Here is a 20,037-nt window from a genome sequence, read left to right on the forward strand (position 1 = left end):
AATTTGTGTCCACTAGTGCTGCAGCTCGTCAGTAAGTGGGCCTGCTAAATGAGACGAGCCGATCAATGGATGGGTGGATGTGGCGAGGGGGGCTGCTATTGATTAGAATGGCACAATTTGAAAGAAACAAGATAACACATCCACTAAAACCAGCCTCTCAGTTGGTTGCCAGTTACCTGAGAAATGGCAAGACTGTTGCCTGGCATCTTCCCTGGCAACCAACCCATTATTTCTCTTCACTCAGAATTTTGCAAGCTCATCATAAAGCAAAGTTAGCGGGGTTAATTGATCCAAACATCCCCATTCAGGAAAAGGGAGATCTTCAGTTTACAAAAATGAAAAACAGCTGCTTAAGTCAAATCACTTAATTCTTTACAAGACTCCTCTGTGGATATCAAGCCACATCCCTTTGGTGACTACAGAGTTCAGCCCAGGTGGCTGGTACCTGCCATTCCTAGTCTCGGTACAAGTCCAACACATTTGCTCACACTGGGCTATCTTATAGTCTCCAGTTAACCTAAAGTGCAGGTCTTTAGTATGTTGGAGTAAAGTCCACAAGACAAAGACAGAACATGCAAAGTCTACACTGACACATAAAGCAAGTCTCCTGGGGCTACAGGAATGCCATCTACTGTGTAAAAATACACAACAAAGAACACAGCAGTTATTGCTCCAGATGTTCTTCTGGTGCCATGTTGTTAACAGATTCTTGCTTATTAAAGTCTATTCCATTAATTTTCACTTGGATGTTGCTAGGAGCCTGCGCCAGCCACATTGATTTAAAATTCCAAGATTCAGGAGATGCATGTACACTCACCAAACACACAGCTAACTTGGAGTTGTTAGTCAATTCAATATGCATGGGCTTGGTCGCTGGAAAAACAAGCAAACTCCACACAGTTCAACTACACTGTAGCAGCACTAACCAACCTACCAATTTTAACTAAAGAAATATTTATGTTTTATTCACCAATACTAACACCTGGTAGATGCTTCCTAGCACCAGTGGTCATGTATATCACACCTGGGACACAAAGGCACCATATTATGATTGACACAGCAATCCTGGGTTTTGATTCTGCCATCTCCTTCCCCATCAATGGGATACGTTACTGGCAGCCACACTCTCTTAACTGCTGTGTTGTTCCTAAGAAATCCCGAACAGTGTCCTGTCCAAAGCCACTGCCAGCAGGGACAGCAGCACCCTCCAAATAGGACATTCCTGAAGAACAACAGAGAACCCCTAAACCCAAGTATTAACATTTACCCACCTTAGCATCAGGCACTTTATTGGGCCACTGCTTAACACTTTGAGCACAACCTGCTTTTCCTGGTTCAAGCCTCATCCAAACTACCATCTGCATTTGTTCACTTCCGATTGCGCAGAAGAACATTTAGGCATTCCAAGCGGGAGGCAGTGGCAAGTTCAATCATCTTATGGGTGGCAGCCACGCTCACACTGCAAGAAACTCAGGGATATGGCATTACATAATTAATTTGGCTTACATTTTGACTTAACTTTAGAGTGCTACACGTGGAATCCCAGAAGTACTAAGTGTCAGGTGTACACAGTTTCAGAAAGAAAGATTTATTGCACAAATGCAGCTTTTTACAACAAAATATTGCAAAATATAGTCATAGTTCTGAGTTTTCCCAAGCCATGGGATGTAATGAATTTGCTCATAATTTAATAATGTTCCCCCACCCCAAACTGGGCACCACTTCCGCCCACCACAACACGTTCTGCACACCAGCACAAACCACCTGATGTAAAAATCACAAAACTCCATTCCTTTCTGGTCCAAGCCTAGGTCTCAGTTGGGCCACTCCACTAAGACACCAGAAGAGAAGATGGCAAAGGATAGTAGCATGAAAGCCACTGGAATTCCCCAGTGCCATTTAAGAACTGGCAGAAAGGCTTGAAGGAGTCGTCTTGTAGTGCAGAAACAAAGGCACAGTCCTCTCGCCATGCTTCATAAGTAATCACTGACAGTTCTGTTGTGACCGCCGCTCTTCAAGGGTTCGGCAGACCCACATGGAGACCACCTCAGTATTGCCATCATTGTATAACAAAATGAAGGGGTGACCCTAGGGAAGATGAAACAGAGAGAGAAATGAGGTACTGCCATTAGGCTTTGGAGGGTCAGCCAATCCATGATGATAAGCGCTACGTATGTGCACAAGTAATGGAGATAAGGCAGGGGCTCTCTGGCTTAGTTTCCATTCGTCTCCATTTTCACCTTTCATCTACCCTACCCTAAGGTTTTTAACCCCCTAAAACAGAAGCATTTGAAAACACTCTCCAGAGCTGTATACTTCTAAAAACACCAGCTCTGCAAAGGCAAAAAAGAGCTAGATATCCAAAGCAGTTACAGAATTTAAGTAGATAACATGTCTGCCTGTGCATAGGCCATTTCTCAAAGGTGCCACAGCAGGTTGGGGCAGTGTGGTGTAGTGGCTAAGGCACTGGACTTTAAAATCCAATGCTGCTGGATAAATTCCTGCCTCTACCTCACAGTGTGAACCTACGCAAAATGTCAGGTAAACGTACAAAATGAATATTAATAATAATAGCCTAAAATTGCAACAGAGACAGAACAGGGACAGGGCAAGGGGTAAAGGTCAGGGTTGGGACAGGTGTCCAAAGACTGTCAGTTACACTAATGCAGTGTGTCAAGCTCTAAAATGAGATAAACAATGACAAACCAGGCTTCCTAAATCAACTTGTCACTCCTGGTTTCTGTGACAAGCTTAGTGCTAACCATTGAATGCATTTTTAATGAGGGCCGGTCAAGAGAAGTGGCTAGCGTGTGAAAATCGGGATGGGGAGGGGGTTCCCCACTGTACTGCAACCATTTCACTGCAGTCACTGTCTCACTTGCTTCATGTGGTACTATTGATCTAATCCCACCCAACCTTTCCCTTGACAACCAGCCAATCCTAAATGCTACAAAGGTCCAGCTATTCCAAAAATGTTATGGTCATGGGCATTGCTGTGTGCAACACTGAAACCAACCCTGGACAGGGGCCCACGATATCTTTGTGCACACATTTAAGACTTAAAGGTGTCTCTTGTACACATGTTTATGAAACCATTTGAGTGAATTCTGCTACATACTTACATGCCATATCACATATTACAGCAGACGATTCATCAATACAGTACTGGTTCTATACACACCGTTGTCATGTACAGTTACCGCTGTAGAAATACACATCAGAGCACTAAAACAGTGTGGCCGAGATCACAGCCGCCACCCTACATCATTCCAAAAGGCAACCCCCAGCTTGAGTTTTCTCAACTGTGAGCCGAGCCCTTCCCATGCCTCCTTTCCACCTAAAGCCACTGCCACACCACCATTCAATAGAGTCAGTAGGGCCAAGGGAGCTTGGCAGACCAGGTTAATTACTGCAGTAGACTGAGCAGAGTAAAGCGGCCCTCCATAGGCCCACACTGTGACAGGCACTCACAAGGGCACAAACCACATCAATCATTGGCCAGAAGGGAAAGGCTGAGATTAATTACTTTAATATCCACCTTAAACTGTCCCGACACAACCCTGACCCTGTGGCTTTGTCCTGCCCAAGGCTCAAGCTCACAGCAATAAATGTGGTAGGGAGGCCAAGGGGGGTGGGGAGACTACACAGGGTAGAGGAAATGGCAATATGGTTCTAAGCAGGTGTAAAAGACACGGTACATCATGGCTCAGATATCAAGGGCAGGGCTAAGAGGTATAGAATAGGAGGTGAAGTAAACGAAGTGGGCAATGTGCAGAGCGCAGGGACATTTACAAACGATGCCAGATAATAAAGAACGATTGTGCTCAGACAGAGAATTGGTACCATACAAGAAGTGAAAGATTTTCACTTATAGCACAAAAAAAAAGAAAAGCAGCAATATGTAAGTATGGGTGTAATACGGAGGGGGCCAACACAATGGTGAACCAGTTAGCACTGTTGTCCTAAGGGTTCAGCTTCCTGGGATCAAACCCCTTGCATTTTCCTCTGGGTACTCATCCCAAAGAAATCTGTGCCTGGTTAAGTTGAGATTCAGAGCTGGCCGTGTTGTGTGTTTGAAAATGGACCCTGCAGCTGACTAGTGCATTGTCCAGGGCATTGTTACATCGAAGCTTAAATTTTGATTTCAGTACTGGTACCAAAACAAACAATAGATAACCCCCACTTCTCTGGCTCACAGCTGCATCAACTCCCCAGCCAGCACACACTTGTGCCACCCGGGGTCAGCAGCAACCCAACTGCGACCCTGTCCCCGAGTTGCTCTGCCAGGGTCCTTCAGAGACTCAATATCTTAATTGAGCTTTCCCTCTCACCGTTTTGAATGTGCTGATATATGCATATTATAACAGGGAGCAGGTCCCCTTTGGAGTTTGGAGCACGCTGATAAATGCATATTATAACACAGGGATGGGCGAGTCCCCCTTGGAGTTTTGAGTTTGTTAATATACAAAAATCGCTTTGAAGAGCAGGAGGTTTTGGGAATAGGAACACAACCATCAAATGTCTGTACCAAGTTTAGCATAATGCTGGTATGGTACCGTTAAAAACATATACTACTATACTGCACAACTCTAGTCCAGGGATGCTTCTTGATTTGTACCCAGTGATAAGCACTGACAGGTTCCAGTCCCACAGGACCCTGAACTGGATTTAGCAAATCTGTGAGTGCTGTTTTGCAGCATAATGGCCAAGGGGGGGAAGAAATGTGGCACAAGAATATTACATCACACAAACTTGTACAAGATTGCAGCATTACCTGGACAAATAAAACTGTAGCAAAAAAAAAAAAAGGATGAAGAATAGTGTGGCACTTCATGATCAGAGCAGAAATAGCAAAGTGGGAGGGTAAGGGTTTGGCATAAATGTACGATAAACCATTAAATAATGTTGAAAAGAAAAGAATTTCAAAGAGTGGCATTGTGCTGTAAAGTAAGTACGCCCCATGGAAACTTTTCAACATATTTAAACAGGTAAACGTTAAGAGTTCATGCAAGCAGTGCTTAAAATAAACGTGACAAACTTGAACAAATGTCACATAAAACTGACATGGTGTATTCATTCTCATAATGTAAATTAGCAAATATGCAGATTTCTAAGTAAACTCCTACATTTTGTCACCGCTTCAGATCCCTAAAAATAGAATCGGGTGTTCTAGATAAGGTGCAAATGATTAGAACCTCCTTAGGGAGTGTGCAGGTAGACCCTTGTCGTATTTAAACTGCAAATATTAAGGGTCTTTCGTGTCCTCTTTGCTACTGACATGAATGATGTCATCATGGTATGTTCAAATCTGCTCTCTATGGTATCTCAGAAAGGAGTTTGTCAATGGTTTTAAAAAGACTGCCAAATTTGAAATCGACTATTTCAGACGACTTCTAATTTGTCCAGAACTGGCCGGCCCAGCAAATTCAGGCCAAGAGCTGACTGTTTGATACTAAAAGAAGTCTCCAAGTCCCCCAAAATTTCATTGTAGAATCTGCCACTCTTGTAAAAGTTGGTGTAAAAGTGAAGTCATCTACAATCAGAAAGAGACTACACCAATGTGACCTACATGTGACGTAAAAGAACATCAGAGCAAGACTAGAATTTGATATCGAACCACTTAGCAAAGACCAGCCCTGCTGGAGCAATGCACTCTGGACAGATGAGTCAAAGGTAGAGCTGTTTGGCCATAGATACAGTGGACATGTTTGGCACAAACCAAAGACAGCATTTCAGGAGAAGAACCTCATACTGACTGTGAAGCATGGTGGTGAAAGTGTTACAGTTTACGGCTGCTTTGCTGCCTCAGGGCCTGGGCAGTTCACAGTCATCAAGTCAGCTATGAATTCACACCACATCAAAGTGTGCTTGAGGAGAATGCGAGGCCATCTGCCTGAAAGATGAAGTTGAACCAGCAGTGGACCTTTCAACATGATAATAATCTAAAGCACACTAGCAAATCCACCAAGGTATGGCTCAAATAAAAGAAATGGAGGGTTACAGACTGGCCTAGTCAAAGCCCTGATTTGAATCCCACTTAAAATGATGTTGGGTGGGGGATTTGAAAACAGGCAGTACATACAAGTCTTGCAGCTGAAGGAATGTTGCTTGGAGGAGTGGGTCAAAAAGTACACCAAGGATCAGAGAAACTGATGGACATTTGCCTACAAGAAGTCTGCTCATTTCTGATAAAAGGTGGCAATATCAGCTTCTCAGGCCAAGGGAGGACTTAAGTTGTTGTCCAGTAGAACATTATATCTATTGACATTTTTGTTTAATTAGTGATTGAAAAGGCTCATGTTTATATTTAAATACATCACCTTCATCTGTAAGCACTGTTTGCCTGTATGAAAATGATGGAAGAACTCAACAATGTCCATTGGTTGTACTTACTTTTTCACATGACTATGTTCACAAGCTGCACTGCCAGGCATTATTTAGGCAGAAGAGAAGCAAGACATGGTATTCTCCAGCAATGCCACATGCTGTTGTTCCACTGCGTAGAAGAGCAGGGTGAAAGAAAGTCGCCCCACATAGCTATGGCTAGGGAGAAAGTGGCACTGCTTGAAAAGAACAGAACTGTACCATTCAAGCACATCAAATAGGCACTTCATGACCAGAGGAGACTGCAGCGTAAAACTGTCAAGACATAACACACTTTTAAAAACAGACTGTCAATGGCCAGCACCATACAGGAAAGCACAGCTACAAAGAATGACATGACACAATGCGAGCAGAATAGGGGAAGGAGGGTGTGGCACATCACTCTATTGACCAGTATGACCAGTAGAACCAACAATACTTGTGCTAAACAAAGGGGTTAATTATAATTTCTTATTAAAATCAGAATGGCACTGAAGGAGACTGCACAGAATAAAACATATCAGGTCAATTTTTAATTTACCTTTAAAAGGCAAAAAAAAAATTAAGTCCTGAATATGTTAATTACTGTGTTGCATCAAAGTGGGAATAATCACCTGAACACAATATTAAAAGAATAGCGCCTCCCCTTGGGAAATTCTACCTTATTCTTAATTGTTTTGATAGGCTTTTAATCTGAGCTTCATTTATGCAATTTTAAATAACTCTACTTATGATTAATAAGCTTGAAAATTGAAAGAAGTCTAAAGCAATTAAATTGTGTGTCTGGTCAGCACCTCATTAGGCCGTCCAGATCTGAAGCCGGCAGGCAGCATCGCCGCCAATACCCCCCCCCCAAATCTCCACAAGCTGATCGTCAAAAAAGATTTTTTTTTTTTTTTTTTATGGGGGTGAGGGTGGTGGTAGTAGCTAGGAAGTAGGAGATTGGCAGCCAGGCACTTTGGTCAGGCTGAAGCTCCCCCTCAAGAAAGAGATGTCTCTCCTGGCAGAAACTGTGGTGAGAGAATCTGCCACATGTAATCAAGACAAAATTCAGACTTATCTGTGCCCAATAATCTCTCCCCCAAAATGGTGTCGGCTAGTCCCTGCGTGGGATTCTGTTTACTTGGGCAGATTTGCCTTAATTGCAGTTGTTTATATCTTACATCCCAGGGGTCTGGCCCCCGGCTGCCAACACTTAGCACTCATTTCACATCTCCAGTTACTTGGAATCCTCAACAGGTTTCAGGGGCTCTTAAAATGATTGCAGGCCTCTTTGTGCAAGCAGCTGGGGCCCCAGCACAACAAAGGTGCTAAGAGGCTCTTGCACAATGCCTACGGGCTGAAGGGGGGGATATAGGAGGGCCTGCCACGCGCCAAAAGACCCCACCACAAACGTCCACGGCAGCGTAGCCCCCAGAGCCTCATGGCCTCTGCTTTGCATTTCAATGGTTTCACTCTTTCTAGTCCTTCACTTAATTGGAAAACTGCACAGGGGGTCTGAATGGGGGTGGGATGGGGTAAAATATGTCAATCAAGCATGGCCACAAATGCTAGGATCCTTGTGTTTACGGAAAGAAACGCAGCAGCAGTGTGGCACCCCCATGTGTCTGTGAAGAGCTCACTGCCAATGCCCACAACTGGTCTCCAATTCACACAAGAGCTGCGATGCTTATGATTTAGACAATGGTGCCAGCTCTTCACTAGGCAGCAGTACCAGTTACTTAATAACAATCTCTCACAGGCTGCCTGAACTATTATTTTCAGGTACAATCCAAATGGTCAGCAGCACCACTTATTGGAATCAAAGCAAGAAGTAGCAGTGGCACTTGTAAAAACCCCAAACCAATGTGGGCATGACATAATTCACTAGAGACAATGGCACCTGTCTAAGGCACACAGCCAATAAATCACTGTAGACATTGACCCATCACACAGCCAACACTATTAAGTATTTGCTTGTGCAACTGGCAAGGTACTCAAGTCTGAGATACTAGCACCCAGATAGGCAGGAGCCACCATTATTCATAAAAACATAAATACACATTTGCACTAAATGTGCACGGACACCAATTAGACAGAAGCAGTCATTCAGCACTATAGACGCTACCACTGGATTAAGTAGCATCATGGCATTCTTTGGGGTAAGGTAGGAGTGCCTATTTATTAATGCAGATACTGTGCCCTGACTAGACACAAGTGTCCACTCAGCACTGGTGATGGAGAATGCCATGTGATTACAGGAATACCCATTTATCACTCCCAACACTGGCACCAAGGTATGAAGTATGGTGTGTAATTTGCTGGAGAGAACAGAAACAATTACAAACTGGTACCTCATTCTCTCTAGGGAAAGCAGCACAACACTGGCAACAGGTCAGACATTAATAAACATTGTGGTACAGAGACACTTCTGTGCCTACTCATCATGGGGACACTGGCACCTGACTACAGAGCAGCACCCAGTTATGCTTCACAAAGTGGCACCATAGTATTTATATACCCATTCCTTGCTGGAGACAACGGAGTAGGCAGCAATGCTTGCTGTTCACTACGGACAGTGACACACCTCACTGCTCCCGGTGATCCAGCCACGTTTGTTCTTAGCGATTAAACGCCCACAAGGATTTGGCAGAAACAAGCCCTGTACAAAGAAAATACAAGTGCAGGTTGGCGCGCCACCATTATCATAAAGATGCAATTTGTGCACCGGCGCGCCGCTGAACAAGTAGAACAGATAATAACTATTAGTAAATCATACTCCTTGGCAATATCCAGCTGTGCCTGGCGCATTTACATACAGATAGGATGGGTATATGTTTTTAATATGTATGCGAGGGCAGCACGGCGCCAAGCAGCAATAGGATCCACGGTACGTAATCAACAGGCCCAGATGAGGTATTAGCGGCCACACGCGCCCTAAGCAGGGGGCGCAGATCGCCTTTGACCCGCATACATTTCATTTAATGGAGGTGAGCAGCAGGAGGCTTTGCCATACGATATAAGCGGACACCGAACCTAAAAGTATCCTGTCTGACTCGTTGTCTTAATACCTCCCAAAAAGGCACCTGCACTACTAGTTGTCCACTCCCAGGCACCTAGAACTGCACATTGGGACAAAAAATATTTATATATAAATATAAAGGCAAACTTAAGCTGGTAACTGGGGCAAAAGGTTATGTTCAAGCGCTGCCTTAGATATACTACATGGAAAAAAGTCAGGGAAAAAGGGAGAGTGGGAGTTTCCTGAAGGATACAGTGTCCCACCTCCTAGCAGCTCTCCCTTGGGCCTATTAAAACCAAGTAAATGGTCAACCTAAATAATGGAAAGCAGCTCCCTGGATCACAGGAGTGAGAAAGTGAGAACAAGCAGCACTCTGTCACAACCATTTACACTCCAGCCAGTGAGGCGGGTACTCTGCGGACCTGTGGCTCACATGTCAGCTTTCAAAGGCAGGGAAAGTGCAAATTGCAGGAGGCTCACAAGCTTGAATGCCTGGGCTCTTCACAACCGCTCATAGCAGAGTCTAAAACAATATCTTTCCCAGGGAGCCTGGTACAGTATGCCCATAGTACTTTCTCACATTCAAGGATAAAGGGGAGGTGGGAGAAAAACGGGAATGGGTTATGAGCTTCATTGAGACAATCAAACAAAAAAAATTAAATACTGTAAACTGCTACCAGCATTTAGTCTAAAAGTTACTGGTGGTCAAAGGATGCTGGCTTTTGGATTTGTTTTTATTTTCTTTGATTTTTCACTAGCATCTTGTCCAGTATATACAAAAATATACATTTGATGCAATCTGTCTCAATTTAGTTAGTGAGAAAAAACAGGTGTTTCCCAAATATGAACTCAGTAATGGCAGGCATCCACATTCCCACCCCTGTTTTGACAAGAAGGAAATCTGTAGGTAGATCAACTCAGATTGTTGCAGCCATTTTGATTTACCATCAGTTAACACAACTTAACAATGATATGCCCACCCAGCTTTTCCTCAGTCTTATTGTATCAATGCAAGCAACAGCGGTCCTCCTATCCGTCCTGGATAGTCCAAAGGGTTCCATCAGTCCCTCACTGGAAGCTAATGGGGGCTTATCTGCTCATCTCAGACCAGTGAGATTTATTACCGATATCCAAATCTTTCCACCTCTGAGAAGTGCCAACAGAACAAGCACTATCTTTCTGATATCATCTTCTACAGCAAAATCAGCTGAAACTTGTGAAAGGCAGTGGATGCTCTACATACCATCAGGTCCTCAGGAGCTGGCCTCTCCTTGGGCGACTTCCTCATGCTGCAACAACACAGTAGGGACAGTCAGTCTTAGTTGCAGGGACGGGGGCAGAAGCTTACATGATGTTGAAAACTGCCACCCCCACCTGCCTTAAAAAACAATAAGTGAGAGATATCTGTCCAAAGCCCCCCATGGTGTACGCTCCTCGACCCTCTGCTTCCTCCTGTTTGTGTAAACAAGACTGCTGGAATTTCATCCCCCCACCGCATGGGAGTAGCGGCAGCGGCCGTGAGGTCTGCTGGAGTTAATGGGATGTATCATTTACACAGAGGCGCGGCATGTTTGCAGACTGGCTTACCATTGAGTGATGAGGTGTACAAACGACTCCGAGAAATCCCCAGCTGGAAGGACTGGAGGGTCCTGGAAATGAGAGGAACAGAGAAGCATTTACAGAAGAGAAGGTCAGGTCTTGAGAGGAACTCAAGCACAGGTACCTGACCAACTCTCATACACATTCTTATATTTACTGGCACACAACCTCAGGCACAAACATCCATACATACACATACCCTACTAACACTTGCATGCACACATACACCATCGGAAAGAAAAAAAAAACACACACACACAATGAACAGACACCTCTTCACACAGGCACACCACCACATACAAACACAACACTTTATGGTATGTACACATATAACTTATACCTATAACCACTACCATATAGCCATACATTATTTGCAATCACGCAAACTCATCACCTACCAATACAGGAATATAACCCATCCGTCCATTTTGTTTTTCTTTACTGATTAACCCAATTTTATGGTCACATTGGTGCAGCGCCTATCAAAGCGGCAGACCTTAAGACTGAAACCAGTCCTGATTGGAGTGACTGTATTACACACAGCATACTCTAAAATATAATAATTCTTTGCATTTACACAGATTTTTAATTGATACTCAATTTGCTTTACACAGTGAATGTAAACCACGCAATAACTGTTAGGTGGTAAAGGGTGAGTGATAGTTAGCCAATTAGTGACAGGGGATGTAGGGGCCAGAATGACTAGGCTGTGGTCTGAAATTTAGCCAGGATCTTGGAATACACCCCACCCTTTACAAAGAAAGCCCAGGAATCTTTAATGACCACACTGAGTCAGGACCTTGACAGCACCACTTTTACAGCGGTGTTCTCATCACTGCGCTGTAGTACTGGGATTCACATTCAGATCTCGGGGTAAGCGCCCCCCTGCTGACACCTTTATCCAAGGCGACTTCTAACATTTGAGACACAATTGGTTACATTTCTTTTGTTGTGCCAACTGGAGCACAGGCGGTTCAAGTGACTTGCTGATGGTCACACAGTGTCAGTAGTGGAATCTAAACCCACAACTTTGGGATTTGATGTCTAAGCCACTACACCACACTGTCTAAATTTCGTTTCATTAACACTTTATGTTGTTACTATTTGCACATCACATTATTACTTATTATTTGGCTGCCTTTATCCAAGATCACTTTGAGAGACGCATAGGGTTATAATTTCTTTTGTTTTTTCAGTTGGAGCTTAGACAGGTGAAGTGACATGCTTGGTCACATAAGGTCAATAACAGGATTTGAACCCAACAGGGTTTGAAGTTTAAAGCCTTAACCACTGCACTACACTGGCATTCACATATCCCACTGAAAACACAGTGACACACAAGTACACAAGGATCGCACACATCCCTCATCCATCACAATGGAACAAAAACTGTACATAGCCTTGCTCATGCACAAATTCAAAAGTTAGCTACCATACTGGCATACAAGTTTGCATACACATACTAGCAAACTATGCTTCTCTTAATATTGGAACACACATCTGCAGCCTCACACACACATTCACTACCCCTATTCAAAGACATTCACACTCTAGGCAAACCCATTGCTGACAATACTCCTTTCATCGCAAGCATGCAGCCAATGCAGGCAAACGTACACACAATACAGATAACAAAACATGTACGTGCTGTCTCACTCCTTACAATATGCATATACTTAGGTGCCTCAAGACACTTGGAAACAAGTCTACATATACACCAGTAGGCAGGCACAGATAACACCACAGAGCTACGTATACTCATTCAAGCACTGGAGCTGCCTGCTGTAGAATTTCAAGGGAACGACAACCAAGGCAGGAGTGTAAATAATAGACTGGGAAAAGAAAACAAACGACCCGAGGCAGCCACTGCGCTGCAGGTAGGCAGACGCAGCAGAGCGAGACCTCAATTTGGTCCAGACATGACCCCTGCTCTCCCTCTAATTCTCCATTTTGGATAAAGCACTTGCCATTTCACTGGAAACGAGTCCAACTGCAACAGCAGCTGTTGGCCTGACCCCCAAGTCAGCGGAAGAGATTCATGTAGTGCCTTTCAGATGTATGGGCCCGCTGCTTTTTTTTTGGGGGGTGACAAGACTTAGGTTGGTTTGGGCTGGGACGTATTAATTTAATCCAATTAAGGCACAGGCACTACACTTCCCAAATAAGTGTGTGTTTAAACCCACAAAAAAAAAAAAAAAAAAAGGCCAAGAGAGTAATGAAATTAAAGAGGCGCGTTAACAGACATCTCATTACATTTACAAGGGAAGCGGCCACAAGCCGTGGAAAATAAGGCAGCGCACCGCAAATGACTCAATCCTCAATCTATTCTCATTTGCTATTAAAAATACCTTTCGGCAGCTTTTCCTCGCTGACATTCCCGCTCAAAGTGGCTCGCAAAGTATGATGCATGCACCTATTTAAATTAACAAAGGAATGACTTATTTTAATCTCGCCGCCGCGGCCGCTTGGATGAGCAATATATCATTACACACAAGCCTCAAGCGCTGCGGGCTACGGGCTCAGCGGGCCGCGTTCCGAGGAGCCAAACAATTTCCCGGCACACGACTGTGTCAAATACATGCAAGTGCTTGATGTGCCCGAGAGAGACAGACAGTGATGAAAGCACCTCTGCAGCGTGCCTCCACCCGCCTGCCCGTCGCTGCCTTCACTGATTAGTAAATATACATGTAATTGGCAAGGCCAATTATCAGAAAAATTAGACTAGTAATTACTTTTTGGAATCTGCAAGGCCGGGCCCTGGACGATCATTTAAGATCTTTGGACAACTAAGCCTTCAGTACTTACAAGGCAAGACATGGAGGTTATAGAGGTTGGCGTGCAAAGATCACACAAGTACCTCTCGCCAGCTTGACAAAGTCAGGATTAGTAAACTGCAAAGTTTCCAGTATATACATAGCAAGGCTTGAGGCGGGTATGTTTATGCCCTCGACACCACCAAGAAAAGGTTTGTGTGTTTGTATTTCTGGGAAGTGAACATACAAAGTAATCATCCCCTCACAGAAGTACATGCACCAGATAGACCGGATTTCTCTTTTTGGAAGGATAAGTGAGTACACTGCCTGCCAGGTTAGTTCAAGGCCTGTTGGTGGTACCTTTTAGAGAAGGTCAAAATGGTCCAAAGAATGTGAGCAAGTGCAATTATCTATTAGATTTTATTATTTACTCTTCCAAGGCAATTTACAACATTTGAAAGACACTTTCAAATTTGTTACAGGAGCCGAGGCAGGTGAAGTAACTTTGTCATGGTCGCACTGTGTCACTGGTGGGAATTAAATGCACAGCCTGTGGGACTGATGTCCAAAGCCTTAACCACTATGCTACACTGCCTAGCAAGTGAACCTACAGCAAAGCTCTGATTAGAGTGCATGCTCTTTGTTTCAGTTGTCTCTAATAGACCACTGCCTGCTACACTATTTCGCAACATCCATTGCGCTGCTGAAGTACCCCAAACAACCCCCCCACGCACACCTCTGCAGACTTGTATGTCATGGCCGTCTGCTTAGCAGCTTTAATTTACTGCACTTTTATTAACTACTTGGTCAGCTTAAATGTGTGCAGCGGCGGCCGCAGAGCGGGCAAGCAGTGGAGGCTACGACAAGGACGAAGAGAAAAAGCGCTGTGAGTGATGCCTCTGCCTTGTGAATAATGAGTGGTTCAAGGAGGTCAACCCATTACAAGTGCAGCTCCTTAATTATTAATTGCGCACAATCCATGGTGAAGGGACACGTCCAGTATGCTTAATGTCTGAGAGCCCAGACCAACCACGCAGCGGTTTGACTCATGTTAATATCTGGAAAGTACCAAATTATAGCTCCCTGAAAAGTACATGGTTACCTAAAAACCAGTGCCTAGTCAAAGGCACAGCATCGGGGGGGTGGGGGGTGTTTAAAAAGACTAGACGTAATGTACAGTGAGCCCCCCTGCTTTCCCGGTAAGAAAACATTGACTGGGTCCAGATTGAGCTACAGAAGCCAATAAAGGCATCAGCCTCATGGGAAGGCCACTGCCCAGGGTGGTCTAAGGCAATTACTCAGCAGCTGTGGGCCAGAGGTCTGTGGTATTTCCACGTGAGGAGGTCACCACAAGCACCTATAGAGTGCTTTGTGGGAAAGAGAGTGTGAGTGTGTGTGTGTGGGGGGGTTTATGTTGATGATGCATGGCTAGAGTATCATTTAAGTTTCGGAGCAGGGTGAACTGCTCTGTTACACTGAAATATATTAGGGAGGGGGGGCAGCAAAGAAAATGATGGAGATATACAGGTATAAATTGGATGACGTCCCCTTCTATTTTCTAAGCACACTCACTTTCTCTATGCTTTTTGCCCCAAGATTCCCAAATGCTGTCACTTTTTCCTCATTTAAAGATCCTATTCTTGACAGTTCCTAAAGATGAAGACAGAAAATGCCATGACCATCACAGGTAATACTATTCTTGCTCTCTTTGTCTTTAACCTCATGTCTGGAACTCTTAGGCCTGGACTGAAAAGCTTTGCTGTGTCCCCCTGTCACACAGTTGGGTTCATATGGCTGCAAGTCTCAGCCACTATAATCTGGAAGTCTTTCCATCTTTCTTGTTACCTCTAGGCAATAACCAACTCTTCATTTGTCACAGCAGCCTGCCCATTTCTTTCCCAGCTGAAGACAACTGCCTTTGCTCCTTGTTGTCTGCAAACATATGAGGTATTACCATTTTCTCTGTTGTTACACAAAACTGGTCTTATGATTACCAGTCTTTGCTGTCAGCTCTGGAAAAAAGATTTGTTTACTGCCTTTAAGCCAGGCATTGGTCATGGCTGCTATTCCATGTACCTCCATACAACTAGTTACATGAAATCATGTTCCTCCTGTCACTAACCTTCTGGCTCACTCACTCTCTACTTGGACACTACCTATGATTGTAAGTTCATTTTATTTTTAGGCAGTCTTTGCTGCCAACACCTTTTAGTCCCCACACTAGGTAGACCAATAGCTCTCAGTCTGCATACACCCATAACCACTGACTACTTGCTTGATTACACTGCACTAAGCATTTGCCCTGAACACAAGGGTCTTAGCACTCAACCCGGGTTCTCCTTTGCCATTCAAAGAGTGTCTTGAGGCACCACTCCTCCTGTGTTACTTTGCCTTCTCTTTCTCCTCATGGCTCTCAACTCAACGTGCTGTAGCTGCCAGACTTTGTCCTCACCAAAGACACTTGTGCTAATGACTGCCAGTTAGTGCAATGTGCATTTGTACATTTGCTTTTTACTGTATACCATCGTCCCTTAATGGTCTTATGGATATCAGTCTTTGGTGTCATCCCCTAGGTGATCTCTTGGACTGTCTCTCCTTTTCTCTCTCACTTTGCCCTCTCCTTTGGTTAGTCTTGTGGCTATTAGACTTTGCTTTCACCCCTGGGCATATGGCTACTTGTATGTTTGCTCTCTCTTTCTCTCTTGCACTCTCTGTCCTCGCCCCCGGGCGCTCTTGCATGCGGCCCCTGCTCTGTCCCCCATGGCTCTCGGCTGTGGCAGCGAGCGTCATTAGGACACTTTCCAGGCCATTAGGAACGAGTTTGGGAGCGAAAGCACATAAGACGGGACTCACCTCATCAACAATGCACTGCAGCAGCTGAAGAGGCTTGAGGAGCAGGGAGAGACAGAAAGAGCATTAGCCTGTATGCAATATCTGTACAGTAGAGTGGAAAGAAAAATCATTAATGCAATAAAATGCAGCGAGATTAATCAAAAGCATCAAACTCTTAGGAAAACATTGACGCTCCCCATGTTCTATTATTTCTAATGGTACCTAATCTAATAGTGGCACTTAAAGGCTTGTTTTTTCTGCAAAATGCAATTTGCTAAGTTTAAAGTGGAGCATCGGAGCGTGCGGAGCGGGCAGCCGTCAGGAACGCGGAAAGTGATTTTTTTTTTTTTTGCTCAAACTCATAAAGCTTACCATTAAAGATCCCTGGTTTTTCTGAATCTGAAAAAGGCAATATGTAATTAGCATGTCATAATCAAAACGCCTCACTTGGACACATTATGATCACTGAGAGAAAATTATTGCATTGCTGGTGGCAATTTGTGGGCATGTGTTAACAGCATTTCCATAATGAAAATACACAAATGTTAATAGCTTGCGTCTCATTTATAGGCGGAAGTCAGCAGAATGCTAATTTCACAGAAGCCTCTCAACTCCCCTCCAGGTTGTGTTGAGAAATATAAAATCCATCTCCAAGTGCTGCTTACGGACTGCCGTGTAAATATGGCTTTTGGGCGGCTGCACTGGAGCTGGCAGGTCGAAGGCTGCAATCAGCGCACTGCTACGTCGCTCTTGTTCAAATTAAAAGCCCATTGATTTGAATTCTGAATTAAACAATAGGCACAAATTAGCATTTTTGGAGAGCTGCCAGAGTCTGCTTACTGCGCCTTACTTTGTCCAATATTCTTAATTATGAACTTCCAATGTCTCATTTCTTTCCGTGTCATCATTCTGTTCAAATCCACAAGCGGGAAACTTGAGGAAGACCTGCTTTGTTTTGTGGCCATTTGGGCTTAATGGGGTTGGTTCACCCCATTCAATGCATATTTGTATAGAAGGGCGAGGAATTTCACAATTCTGTGATCTCTGGACCACATCACCCACAGAAAACCTGTGCAGATGGGGCAGGACCACACCACACAATTTTTCTTGCAGCACAGCAACTAATCCACAGGTGTGGATACACAGAGGCTTTCAGTGTTTTACACAGACTGGAGGGGAGCCCATACCAGTCAAGACTGTTAACAAGAAGGAAAGGGTCACACTGCCCACTAATAAATGCTTATTGACTGACCAGACATTATACAGAGGGGCAGAGCCATAGCAGCCAGTCAAATGAGCATAGAGAGGGCAGTGACACACTCACCAGGACAAAGAAGAGTGGAAGTCACACTAAATACTAGCAGCAGAAGCAAACCACAAGCAGCACAGTGCAGTGTCAGTATATTAACTCAGCGAACAGTCTTACCTCAAGACCCCTTGGATTAAAGCAAGAGTACAGATTACAACAGAAAAACAAAGTGATTCGGCAGAGAAGCAGGCCAGAGTGCTCCAATTCCCTTCAGGCCGTAAGCAATTGGCAGATAAGGAAGTTGTGGTATATTTACCTCTAGAGATGGAAATCCTTAAACAATGGCTAGCACTATCTGCTGCACCACCAAGCCACTTGTCCTGGCACACCACATACAACACAGACAAGACATTTACAAGAAGATTTACACAGACACACACACACACACACTCTGAAGATATGACATAAAAACATAAAAGGTCCCATGCATAAGGATAATGTAGCACACACACAGATAATGTATTGTTGGTTTCGGCAGAATATTCCAGTGACTCATTTATTTTTGAAAATTTTTGCCTCCTGATAGACAAAATCTTGCCACCTACAAACATATGTCAGAGATGTGTTCATAACACATGTACCTCTAATGAGTGATTAATAAAGTTACTGAAGAAGAATTGGGGCCGTTAATCAATGCTGAATTTCTTTTGAATTGTTAATCTTATTTACTACTTTTGGTATCTCATTTGTTAATTTATATTCTTATTTATTTCTAATTTGTTTTTCTTTTTTTGCATCTTTTTCTTTGACATATTGTAAAGCACTTTTTCCATAAAAGGAATGTAGCTCAATGTGCCAAAGAAATAAATACTGTGTTGTAGTTACTGAATTCTAATGTGTGACCTTAAACCCACAACTGCATAAACATCCCTGGGTAAAAAGTGCGTGAAACAAATGGAGTGCTTGTCAGACACCATGCCCAATCAACACACAATGACACTGCTAAACAGTCCGCGTTTGCCTGAATTGGGCGAGGGCCATTATAAATACCTTGGCTATCCATGAAACAATAAAAAAAAATGGCAACTGCGCTAATGTAGTCAGTAAACATACCACAGACCAGACACAGATGGAGTTAGAGGAGGCAGCTACCCATTCACCTAAACTTTTTGCCCAATTTCTCACACTGCTTAGAATGCCCTTCACATTATTAGTGTTATTATTATTATTTTTTTTAAACCCATCGTATGGTCAGTGCAAATGGCTAGATTGAATAACCATGCACTTATGACCCAAGCAATAAGGACCCCCCCCCACCCCTTACTATTAGCATTCAGCAGCTACAGGAAATCTCATTAAGTTCAGCAATGACGCAGCAGCAATGAAAGGTAATGAGATTCACCAAGAACATGTGCCCCCCTGCTGCTCTGCACTAGACCCCCCTCCCGCCCATCTCTTACCCTGTCGTTCTGCTCTTTATTATTGCAGCCAACCAATTCTGCACTGGTCTCACCAGCCATACTCTTGCTACTCTGTATCAGCTTCCAACTTGTACCATTCTCAGTATTCCATACCGACAACCCACTAACCATGCCGAGATACGCCATGTGCGACTACACCCAATAACAAATCTGTACGGGCCTGCAGCATAACAAGTGGCCCGTGCAACTATGCTGGCCATTAACCATAATATTCTTCTCCAAAGGAGTTCCCTACTTCCCTGTATGTTCCCTCTCTGCACCAGTACATGAGAAGGACCCATCCACAGTACAGAAGTACCTATCCCTTTTCATGTCTCCTCATACTACATTATTCCATACCTCCGACTTGACCTATTTAATAAAGTATTTTGCCTATATCTCACCCTTTTTTCTATCAATTCTCCGCCTTCCTTATCCAAATCTCCCAAGTCTTGCTGGTTCACATCTTGAGTTGCTCGCCTGTAATGTCCACACCCAGGCTGCATGCACTGGACAGACAACTTCTACATTGTCTCCAACACAGGAGCTCAGTGGTTTGTTTTAGCAGGGAGATGGGGATGGGCAGTCTAGAGACCTGTCATAAAGCAATTACAATCTTTTTAATTCAGGCTTCCTGCTTAAACCAATAAAAGGTTCGATAACAGCTCAGAGTTCCCTTTAATCCATGGCACTTGTGTGCCTTTAGAAAGAAAAGAAAGAAAGGGAAGAAACCCACAAAAAACCCAACAATCAATCAAGAGACATTCGGCTGGCGGCTGT

At 43.9% G+C, this 20,037-nt stretch overlaps 1 protein-coding gene across 2 annotated transcripts in view; it reads right to left on the reverse strand.

The window, feature by feature from the left end:
- Positions 1-1,567: 1,567 nt before the first annotated feature.
- The window catches only part of map2k5 (mitogen-activated protein kinase kinase 5), a 78,113-nt gene continuing 59,643 nt past the window's right edge, over positions 1,568-20,037 (reverse strand). The window contains exons 18-22 of one of the 2 annotated variants that reach the window (XM_039773507.1): positions 16,921-16,947; positions 16,570-16,602; positions 10,952-11,013; positions 10,608-10,653; positions 1,568-2,088 (exon numbers count right to left, since the gene is read on the reverse strand). In XM_039773507.1, the coding sequence (XP_039629441.1) occupies positions 1,984-2,088; positions 10,608-10,653; positions 10,952-11,013; positions 16,570-16,602; positions 16,921-16,947 (273 nt within the window). In that variant the 3' untranslated portion in view covers positions 1,568-1,983. Of the gene's footprint in view, positions 2,089-10,607; positions 10,654-10,951; positions 11,014-16,569; positions 16,651-16,920; positions 16,948-20,037 lie in introns of those variants that run through there. The other variant, XR_005636057.1, reaches the window with a different exon arrangement.

The sequence above is a fragment of the Polypterus senegalus genome, chromosome 12, assembly GCF_016835505.1.
Source record: "Polypterus senegalus isolate Bchr_013 chromosome 12, ASM1683550v1, whole genome shotgun sequence".
Classification (NCBI taxonomy): Eukaryota; Metazoa; Chordata; class Cladistia; order Polypteriformes; family Polypteridae; genus Polypterus; species Polypterus senegalus.